Source organism: Lycorma delicatula, chromosome 2, assembly GCF_047948215.1.
Source record: "Lycorma delicatula isolate Av1 chromosome 2, ASM4794821v1, whole genome shotgun sequence".
Classification (NCBI taxonomy): domain Eukaryota; kingdom Metazoa; phylum Arthropoda; class Insecta; order Hemiptera; family Fulgoridae; genus Lycorma; species Lycorma delicatula.
In genome coordinates, this window is record NC_134456.1 from 203,192,553 (window position 1) to 203,204,816 (window position 12,264).

At 29.9% G+C, this 12,264-nt stretch overlaps 1 protein-coding gene across 7 annotated transcripts in view; it reads right to left on the bottom strand.

The window, feature by feature from the left end:
* Positions 1-641: 641 nt before the first annotated feature.
* Positions 642-12,264, bottom strand: part of LOC142319586 (uncharacterized) — a 917,667-nt gene continuing 906,044 nt past the window's right edge. For all 7 annotated transcript variants that reach the window (XM_075357048.1, XM_075357044.1, XM_075357043.1 and 4 more), the window contains one exon: positions 642-4,804. In XM_075357048.1, the coding sequence (XP_075213163.1) occupies positions 4,716-4,804 (89 nt within the window). In that variant the 3' untranslated portion in view covers positions 642-4,715. The remainder of the gene's footprint in view (positions 4,805-12,264) is intronic.

The following is a 12,264-nucleotide window of genomic DNA, read 5'->3' on the forward strand; positions in this document are numbered from 1 at the left end:
TAGTATTTAAAGGTTAAAAAATAATTTTAAGCAAATTTTTTACTTTATAAGTTGGTCTGTAATTTCAACAGCATGTTAAAATAAATTGTCATTACCATTTTTATTTTATTTTATTTTTAATTATAATTATCCTCCCCTCAGTAATAATTTTACTCTGTAACAGTAATAAATACTGCTTTTTTATTGTGGCATTCTAATTTACATTTGGGGGAAGTAATTTTATTTGTGCCATAGATTCGTGATGTCTTGAAACATTTAGAATGTATATATTTTTAATGAATGAATGAAGAAAAACGTGTTTATGATGACGATATGTAACTTTTTTTATGAATCTTGATGAAAAATATTTATGAAAACTGATGTACAGAATGCATTTAGAGGAAATAAAAACACAGTAATTTTACCAGGAAACAGTGCTGTTATATTTTATTTACAGAATTCAAACACAGTTAATTAAATAGTCTTAAAAAATGCAGGTTTAATATTTTCTAACAATTATTCTTAAGTTTACTTTTATTATTTAAAAGTGTTAAACGTTTATTTATATAGTACAAAATTTCACATACAGGATTATGAATTTTGGTCACATGCCCCATCAATATTGCCTTGGAAAAAATACAATTCCAGCTGAAATGAATACATTTTTTTTTTTATTTAAAATATTTTATTACACACCTTTACAGATAGAAAAAAGTTATTAATCTTGAAATACATGTAAAATATTTATTACACAATACGTGTTGGATAGGCCTATGTGGTTTGTAATATATTAAAAGTATATAGTAATTTGTTTCATTCACATACACACATAATTCTTAGCAGCACTAAAGGCTTTCTATACACCTAATTACAATTTACAACACTACTGTTCATAAAGACTGGCACACACTACAACCATGAAAAATGATTCTGTCGTTAATATTAAAAATGTATTTTATGAAATAAATGAATACCAACAGTCAACTTCTTTATTTCTAACTACTTATATACCAATAATATATTTTTATAAAGTTAAAAAGCAGTTTTCCATTACAAAATCTAAATTCTAATTTTATTTTGCATATTACACTGTTAATGAATTTGATATAATATTACAATAAAAAAAGTACGGTTAAATATATATATTTACTTAATATTAGAACAAAACTAATGGCATTTTGGCAGTGTTAAGTGTTGGATTAGGATTTATTGTGCGTCCAGCAAACACTAAACATTTTTTGCTTTTAATTTATACAGCCTCTTAAAAAAGGAATCTCACCAAATGCCACTTAACATATACTTTATTATATATATCATTGCATTAAATACTGGTCTTCATTAAACATTACTATTGTTATTTTATTCAGAAAATTAAAATACCTTGATTCCATAGTGAACTCTACTGTACATTTTTTTTGTAATAAATTTTTTTTTAATGTTGGAAAAACCCCTCAGGATTTCACAGAAAATATATGCACTCTCCATTTAATTATGTCTTTGTTAAAAAAAATAATAAAACAATTGCAATTATGTTGGTTGTATGAGTTCAGCCTTGCAGTCCCTATACACTAATACAAATATTACTTAAATAGTGATAAAAAATTTTCTATAATCTGTTGATTGCTAAACATGACAACACTCCATTAAAAACTATAGTTAAATCAGTAATTGATTGTTTCAATGCTTATCTACTTTCATTTAAAAATTTATTAAAAAATAAACATTGAGCTACTATATGGTGAGTTTACACTTCTATGATTTTTCAAAGAAATCTAGAAACTCAGCGGTTCAGATTTATTGAGAAACATAGCTAAGTATAATGACTGCATTAATGATGACAAAAACATTTCAGTAGAACACATAAATGCAAGTTGCTGTGTAATAATCTTCCCTGAACTTCTTAATAGTAATTATCTTTTACAGAAAATATTCAGTAGTGTAAACCCATCATAAGAAAAAATTAATACATTCTAATAAATCCAATAATCTAGTAAATACAATATAATTAAAATTAATTTTTACATATAGCAAGAAATACTGATATGATAAAGCATTTTTTGTTTATAATTCACAGCAAACTACATTAGCAATATTTTACACATATTTCCATTAACAAGTAATAAAACTGATTATACAAAAACTGTAGTTAAAAATTCAACTACATTATAAGCAGTATTTCCTGTATATTTTGAACATAGAATGGATTCAAAAGGCACCAGAGGTATAGGACAAAATGAAAGTTTCTGTAAGTATTTAAAAAAATCATTGGATTATTGGGCTTTTAAACAATATTTTCTACAGAGGATTTCTACAGTATAACTGATGTTGATAGCTCTGATTAAAAGACAGTATCGAATGGCCTCACTTATTAAATGGCTTTATATACTTTCACATTTGTGTGTGCAAAATCTATAATTACATATTTTTAGTAAAAAGGTAGATAAATTTATTCAATAAATCAAACTAAGGAAGTCAAGGTCACTTCTCAACTTGCTGTTAAAGGCTTACTGGTGTATGTTGTTTACCAAAGATGTTCTCAGAGCACCTATGCAAGAACATTTGCTTACTATTATATATTGAATTACTTTTTTGGTATGTTTAAAAAATTAAATACTTTTTTGTGATCGGCAGATGAGGGTAAACGTCTCATTTAAAATAAAACGTATAACCAAACAAATATTGACCTTAATTAGAAAAGCCTGAAGAAAACTGGTACATGAAGATGAACAGAGTATTTTATGCTATTCAAAAATATTTATTGAATGAAGAAAATCCGCAAAAACTGAAAATTAGAATGCATTTTTTTCCTACATTCTTGACTTACACATCAGAACATTTTACAGTACTGAGATAAAAGGAAAATTATTTTCAATAAATATGACTATTGAAATAGCATTTCATGATCATATGTTACATACGTTTAATTAATAATAAAATGATAAGAAAAGACGCTATCAACAAAAGAATTTTATTCACTGATGTAATGAAAACAGTAGTGTTAAAATAATTCATTTCTCAATTCAATAGCCATCAGGACGGTCTATAAATTTTTGAGCAGTTTGTGAAAAGCAAACAATATGAGAGGCTGGGTGTGGTTTTACTTATTGAATAAGATTAATAAAATTATATATTAAAAAAAACCAATAAATATATTACAGATAAGAGTAATGAAAGATAACTAATTAAAATTATAAGTAATTATATACACAAATATCTAGGGTATATATAAATAATCATATTACAAATTTTTATTGTTTTAAAACTATTAACACAAATAAAATTATTCATTTATTAGATCCAAACAAAGAAGTAAAAAATATATTTACACCTTTTTTTTTCTCCCCCTGCGTACCACTTACTCCCTTCTTATGCTTTGCCGCTCGTTTTCAATTTTATTCTTCCTCTTCCTGGCCGTAATACTTATTAAAGCCTCAAAATATATGACAAATACTTGTAAGTAATTGGAAATTACTAGAAGCTTGATTTTATATACTTCATAAGATAACGTAAAAGTAGGTAATGTCAAATTCAGACAGCATTAAAATTGATATAGGATCGTGTTTACCCTAATATCATCTGAATCTTCCAAGAAATTTATTTTCTCCCTGTGGAACTGCGTCTAAAAATTACATATGTGACGACATTTCAATTTTTATAATTATATAAAATTCATCCCAACAGTTTCTGCGTATGTAACACGTACAGAAGGTGTATTTCACAAACTGTAGTAATAAAAGTATCATTCTGGATTTCCACGACAAGAACAGGCTAATTGTAAATAAAGTGCATGATAAAAAACAAGCCTTATCGCTGTTTGTAAAGTATTTATCATAATTTTAGCTTGACTTCCATGAAAAAGTTAGATAATATTATTTTCAAGTTCCCGAGTTGTTAAAAAAATTATCCTTATATTAAGAAGTGGTTAATGAACCACTTCGACATAAAGAGTTCTTAATTCAGAATAATTCTAATAGCTTTATTTTTGTATATTTGTTATAAACATATATATAGTAATAATATTATTTAATTACATGTCGGTAACCATACACAACAAACACAGAAGCAAACTATATATTCTACTCATTTACACCTAGATATTTAGCTTGATCAGATACCTGAGCTTCTGTTAGGTACATATTGTACTAGCTGAACAAGTTACAAGTTTCTAATCAGCTTGCCTGACACTACCATCTATTTTTTCATATTTATTGGGGCTAATCTTACAAAAAATAATTTCAAAGCTGTGATCAACTATGTATATTATTACACATACTTTAAGAAAAGCTTAGGATATGAATTTTTCATTGTTTCTGATAATAATTAGCGTAGTAGCATTGAGAATTTCAGTAAAATTATATGAGGCAATGTACAATAGTGACATACACATATGGACCAACATTTTGCATTTTTAAATATAAGATATACTTTAATACAAAATTGTAGTAATAAAAACATTAACTACACAGTAATTAAATTATTGTTTTTTTCCGTAGAAACTGGTATATTGTAGCAATAAAATTAACCAAATTGCTTCAGACAAGTTTAAAAGCAAATCAATCAATAACTTGAACAGGATTAACGAATGAACAAATGTTCTGTAATCCTACTACATCTTTATGGCTGAAAACACTACATCTTTCAATCATAATTCTTGCAATTAACAGACCAGGGATTTTATTTTATACATTTTATGATTTACAAAAGAAGGGTAGAGTACAACACGGGGGAGGGGACTGCTATTGTTGTTCCAAAGAATAATGTCTAGATTTCTTCCAAAAACTCTTGAAAAAGCCGCGTTTTTGACGAGTTCCATCACCATTATCTCCTGAAACAAACAGAAAATAACCAGTTATTGAAAATAGGACGCATATATATACATACATCTATTATACAGTACCACAATGATGTAAATGTGTGTTGGAGTTAAAAAGTCACCATTTTATGCTGAAGAAAAACGTTTTAAAATAACTACTGCGGAGAGAGAAATACAGTAACGATTCATAATAAAATCGACTTCGCAGCTGCCATAATAGTGCTGGTCACACAAGTCCCCCCGCCTATTTATTTCATCGATTAGTATCAAAGATATTGTGCGTGGTCGCTCATACTAAAGTAAAATATTTAATCGCATTTTTACCTTAAAATATCAACTTCATAAACTAGTACATTACCGATGTATATGCCCACACAAAGTACAGAGAATGAGAAAAAAATTACTAATTGAAAAGTTAATCGGGCATATTTATATAATCTCTTGTACCTTTCGTAAGGGGGAAATGAAATTAAATAGCAGATGTTTACCGAAAAATAATCGGGGAATAATATAATACCACCTCGGACGGTAGCTGCCGCAATGAAGCTTGACTATGACGGCTAGTACGATACCTGTATCCAAACTGAAACATTCAGTAAAGTTTCACGCGCAGAAGCAAATTGCTTTCTTGTAAATACAACTTATTTTACGTTACTGGATAGTATTGTGAATTAATTTAAAATATTTTCTAATTCTGCTGTTTATAAATGATTATGTATTATGTCATAAAAAGTATTGAAGATTTTATGTCAAAACTATTTGAGAATTTAATTCCGACAAAAATTAATGTAAATACAGTCAATAAAAAGTAAATAGGAACTTTTAAAAATCGACGTTTTGTTGAAGCAAAATATACAAAAAATGGTATTTTCTTTCTGTACGTAATAAACATTATTCCTAATGTAGCAAAACAAAAAACAATAAAATACATGAAATGGTAAGAGAACCTCAGTTACAGTAATAGTTCGAAATTCCCTCCTTCACAATGTACATAGCACTGTGTCCGACGTAAAATATTTTCGGTGGCTTTTCGGAACGTTTCGTATAAATTCAGTAGCATTTTATACTTTAATGAGTAAATCTTCTTTAGTACTAACTCTTCGTTGGTGTACTGCCGTTTTCATACGGCCCTCAAAATGAAGTAATCTAGTGGCGTTAAGTCAGTTGATCATGGTGCCAATTAATTGGTCCACCACGTCCAATCTAGTTTAAGAAATTAGCATTCAAGTAATTTCTAGCTACTAAACAAAGATGTGACGTTGCACCATCGAACTGGAAAATCATTTACAATCTAGCTTGTAAAGGTATGTCCTCCAAAAGAGCCGGCAAATTATTTTTAAAGAAGTGGATCGTATGCTTCTCCCGTAAGGTTTTCATTGAAAGCAAATGGTCCCAGAATTTGTGATAAGTAATCCCACACCAAACATTAATGCGAAATCTATGTTGGAAACTAGTTTCCACAGTACCGTGTGGATTGTCTTCGCTCCATAAATAGCTATTTTTAAAACTGAGGACTCCGTTTTTCGTAAAAGTGGCTTTATCAGTAAATAAAATTGAATTTACCTTATCAGCGTTGTATAGAAGCCGATGACAGAAGTTGAACATTCTGCAGGCGAAAAGAATAAAAGTTTTCTTTCCGTAGGATGCGCCACACTTTGTTTTTTGACAAACCGTGCGACATGAAATTCACCTAGTACAAAAAAAAGAAGCGTGCCTGGGCTATGCTGAATCACACGATGTTCATCAATATAACGATGGTTTACTTGGCGTTCAACAGAAAAGAACACGTTGGAAATGACCTTTTCATTCGTAAATGCCGATACGCTGAAGAATGTTTAAAAGGTACAGAAAGAATAATACGATTTTCTGTCTATTTTTCGTGTGTTTTACTTCAATAAAAATTGATTTTTAAAAGTTTCTATTTAGTTTTTATTGGCTGTATTTTCGTTAATTTTTCAGAATTAAATTCTATATTAGTTTTGTTGCTAAATCTTCTGCATTTATTAGTCATTTAACAAAGCTGTTGTGCTACAAACCTAAAAACAAACTTGTTTTTCGACGTCGGATAAAAACTACTGGAGTTACAGTTCTGGGACCTGATTATCCAATTTCCCAGCTCAAACGAATTAACAATTACGTTAACTTTAAATTTTATTAACAATTACCTATAAGCCTACGTTACCGAATGCTGAATATAATCCCTTTAATTATTGTCCTGTATTTGTTTATTCTATAAAAACAGTTCAAATTCCGTTTCTTTTTATTCGGGTTTTGATTGAGGGAAGTATTCACATTTTATAATCGGTTATATATTTTTAATAATTATGAGTGAACTTAAGTCTACCGTACAAACAAAATGTAAAACGGGAGGCCCTGGAAATAATAAATAATGTGTATGAGGAGTTTATGAAACAAGAAGGTGATGATTTCCGAAGTCTGAAAAGGAAGATAACTCCTAATTCACATTAAAAAATGTGAAGAATGAACAGCAGCTGCATTTGGAGAGTCGCGATCCCAAGTCAAAGAGTGAAAAAAGAGAAAAAGCAGTTGCTATAAAAATTAGCCGAAAATCCAGCGGAGACTTCGTTCTCTATTCCAGTAAAATACAAACCCCGTGAAGTGTGTACTAGATGATTTTGACAAATGTGTAGTGAGAGGGACTGTAAACGAAATTCATAAACAAATTCCGACGGTAAAAGATAATGTTAGTGCTTAGAGGTTGGTTATTCAGGAAAAGATACGAGTTTGAGAAAAATAATAAAAGAATTGGGCTTTACGTGAAGAAAGACGGAAAATATCAGGAAGGTTCTCACTGAGCGACATGACATAAAGTTTAAGCGTATTCAGTACCTGACTGCCATAAAAAAATTTAGAACCAAAAGTATTCCAATAGTATACCTTGACTAGTCATATATATTATCTTCTCACACTACAAATAAATCGGATGCAAGTGACGGGCGGGAATTTCAAAAGGCAGCAGCAGACTTATAATGCTCGCCGGAGGAGAAATGAATTTTGTACCAAACTCCTTATTAACTTGGCAAGGAAATTAAAAACGTGACGATTACAAAGGTCAAATTTTTATTTTCCTAATGTTTACGTTGCAATCTGTTAAACTAGTGAACAATAAACAACCTCCCCACGGTCCAATGAGATGAGGATCATATGTACGAAATGTAAATGAGTGCTGTATAGGTTCAGACCGATCATTCTTGAGGCGTGTTTTTAACTGAACTCAACCACAAGTACAACGGTATCCACGGTCTAGTATTCAAATTTGTATAAAAGCAACTAGCTTTTACTAGTATTCGAACGTCAGAACCCTCGACTTCGCAAATCAGCTGTTAAACAACTGATTTGCGACGACGAGTTAATCAATAGACTAGTCCTATGGGCTACAGAGGTCAAATGAAAGCGAAAAATTACTTATAACTCTGCGGTAATCTCTGACAACGCACCCTATCACAAAGCCGTTTTACAAAAATTACCAATTTCCAATTCAAGTAAAGAAGGTATAAAGTAGATATAGAAGCTTTCTGCTCCTCGTTTTTCCTCGATTCTGAAACTACAGTTGTATGAATCGGTAAAAGCAAACAAGGAAAACTTTACTTCTACGTGTTTGACGAACTTTTACAAAAAAAAGTGTATGACGTTTTCCAACTACCTCCATTCCACCCGGATTTAAATCATATCGCGATGATTTGGTCAGAATTTAAAGGATACAAAACAAGTCATAACGTAACTTTTGATATCAAAGTTGTTCAAAGGCTATGTGAAAATAGAGTGGCAGACATGAATGAAAAAATTGGATTAAGTTAAGGAAACGGAAGCTGAATATATGCGACAAGAACGCATTATTGACAATACTTTGGAATAATAATTTATTAATTCTTTACAAGAAGATAGTGAAAGTGACATGACAGTAACCTCGGAAATTCTAACATTTCTTGCGAAGTGGATGGCGTTCACTTAATTAAAGTAGTTTTATTTTGTTTAATATTTAAAAATAATTAGTTTGCTACAATTTCCTATTCTCTTATTCAATTTATTTAATCATTATTTTGCACTAACCTTTCAATGTCTGTTTGAAAATAAAATTGTACACCAGCATTCAATGAAGATAATACATTTTGATTTGTATGTTATACAATTTTATATGTAGGCCTGCTATTGTACAATTCCCAGCTGCACATAAGCGCTTCTATAATTCTTGTCACCTTTACCTTTTTCAAAAATGCATTTTTGAAAACAACATTTTTTTTTTGCAGAAAATGGTTGGATAATTAAACATTTTTCAGAGAGCCAATTAAATTTGACATAATATATATATAAGTATGTATATATATATATATATATATATATATAATCGCTGTTAAGCAATGAGGCAAATTTTATGCTAAAAGGATAGTAGAATGATTATAATTACAGTTGTCGCTGCCGTGGGACCAAGCATCAAGATTAGTTGCGCTGCCTGTACTACCTTCTAACTCGGCAAAAATATCATAAAACTACTGAAATTTCACACAGAGAATAAATAAATATCCAATCTCCATCAACGCGATTTAATAATTAAGTCTCATTATCACTGATTTATAATAGAGTTTTTAAACGAGATACAACAACAAAAATTTTAATTAAGACATTAAAAATTTAGGGAATTTAGAATTAAATTACAAACATTTTTCAGATATCTTCAAAATCAGATCTTGCTCGAATCTATTTTCCTGAAAGTGATTATCATAACGGAATAAAGAACTGAGGAATTTGAGAAATATCAAATATTCTCTGTTTATATTCGATAACCGGTGTTAACTAACGGCCTTACTATAATTCTGCAAAAGCATATCTTATAGCTGAAAGGCGAAGGCAGATTTAAGAATCAAATGGATTTAGTTAAATCGGGCGAAAGATGCGTGGAGGAAGTATTGATCCTTAAAGTTTACTCTGAAAAATACAAACGTTCTCCATTTTAAAGAGGGCGAAAATATTAACGTGATATATTCTCAATCCTCATGTATGGTCTGCAACTTTGTCATATAAATAAACCATAATAAAGAAAATAGCGACCGCTCCTATGGCAACATAAAAAAATTCTTTAGAAATTAATTTTATTTTTATTCCTGTGTGCGTTGCAATTTGTTCAACTCGTGAACAATAAGCGACCACTCACATGAGGATGAACCTGTAATTGTAAATGAGGTGTAGTCTTTTACTGACCCATGCCGACCGTTCCTACTCATCGGGTTGGTCTAGTGGTTAACGCGTCTTCCCAAATCAGCTGATTTGGAAAGTCGAGAGTTACAGCGTTCAAGTCCTAGTAAATCCAGCTATTTTTACACGGACTTGAATACTAGATCGTGGATACCGGTGTTCTTTGGTGGTTGGGTTTCAATTAACCACACATCTCAGGTATGGTCGAACTGAGAATGTACAAGACTACACTTCATTTACACTCATACATATCATCCTCATTCATCTTCTGAAGAATTATCTAAACGGTAGAGTACCGGAGGCTAAACAGGGAAAAAGAGAGAGGCCGACCGTTCCTGATATGTATAGTTAATTGAACCCGAACAACTAAAGTACACCAATATCCATTCCCTAGTAATCAAACTCGTATAAAAGTAACTTACCTTTACTAGACATTAATGAGTGGGTCTAGACATTATTAATACAGAACAAAAAACAAACAATACAATCGTTAAGGCAAAAAACAAAATTGATCAAACAGAAACAATAAAAAAATTACAGTGAAGTGGGTCGGTTATTTTGACAAAAAGAAGATTGTAGGTAGAAGAGGTAACTAATTAAGAGCCAAATTGAAGATCAAAATAGATTTAAAAACAAAATATTAGATCGGAAGATGAGATAACAGGTTTGAAGTTGATGAAGATGACAAAAGACCACGAAATGCACCAAAACCTCATTAATGGGCCCAGTTATCGAAATATTACATCTAATAATAAAATTTTTGGAGATTAAAGAACGATAAAATCTAGTTAATTATGCATTAATAAATGGAGGAATTATTTTTTTTTAATTTTATACATTATTAAATGTAATACTTTGTTACAGTTTTTCGCAATAAATTATGTACTGAAATTTATGGAAACAGTAAATCTTTATTTAATTATTACAACCTCGAATGTGTTAAACACATATTTTTGCGAAGATGATTAAGAGGTAAATGAAAAATTCCAGTTTCTGAAGTCAGCATGCTTCACTACATTCACTAGTCGGTTATCATTTTCTATTGTAGTTAAAAGAGTCGTATTAATGACTGAATACATCGGCATTTCGTCAGGCTTGGCTTGCCGATGAGCAACATATTTTTAGACGTGTGCTAAGTTTAGTATTAGTTACAACGATTGAGCAATTCAAATAAATATAATACTTGATTAGCCTTCTTTTAGTTTCTGTAGGAAATATTAAAATACTAAAAACACTTCGCAGATCACAGGCTACTACATGATAAAATATATCTTAATCAAAAGGGAATGAAGGTAACAAAATTCTGAAACTGTTCAGTCGTGACTGTTGATAGACGAAGTTCGATTTGCCACGTCTTCGGTTGGTTGCTCTAGCAAGAGCATCTGGTCTGAATTCTGGAAGAACATAATAGTTCATAGTTCTTCCTTCTTTGGATACCGCACATCATTACACTGTTGCATTTGTATACGTAAAAATATACTTCTAAAATAATAAAAAAAGGTATTTAGATGAAGCTTAAGATGATTATACGCTTCCTCTCCAAGGATAAGGCTTAACATTATTGTTATCCTTCCAATCTTACTTATTTTATAATCTAAAAAAAGATAAATTAAAAAACTGTATAGGTGAATTAAAATTGAATTAGTAAAGTTTATATAAATTAGCACGAATTCATCTAACCTTAATTAAGTATTCAGCCGTAAGGTTTCATTGCATAATAAACCACTTCAAGTAATAATATTTTAGGCTATTTGAAAAAATATATATATTGTTTGTTAGAAACAGTTAATAACGCTTTATTTAGAAAGATATTAAAATATGCTTCAGAAACTGCAAGTAAATAAGTTTTCAAACTAAAAAAAGAGGCACTAGCGTGATTTATTAAATTAGTAAAACCAAAAAAATTAGCATAAATTCATTGTTGTACTTTATTTAAGAATCACATAAATGTAATTAGAAAAACCTCAAAATACAATAAAAAGGATTAGTATACCTGTATCTTAAAGATTTCTCTAATCTAATCCTACTCTAATAAAGCCTGATTAAGAAAAATATGTACAAAAAATAAAGTCGTTAAATACAAACGGTAAACAGAAATTAAAAATTAATATCGTATTTTAGTTTTTTCGGTTTTGTTCTTCCTCTAAGTCTTCGGTAACACTTGAAAATTTTTCTCACTATGATGACTTAAATAAATCATCAGTCAATTAAAGGAAAAAAAATTCAAGTCGCTCGCTACCTTGGAAGAAAAAAATTTGATA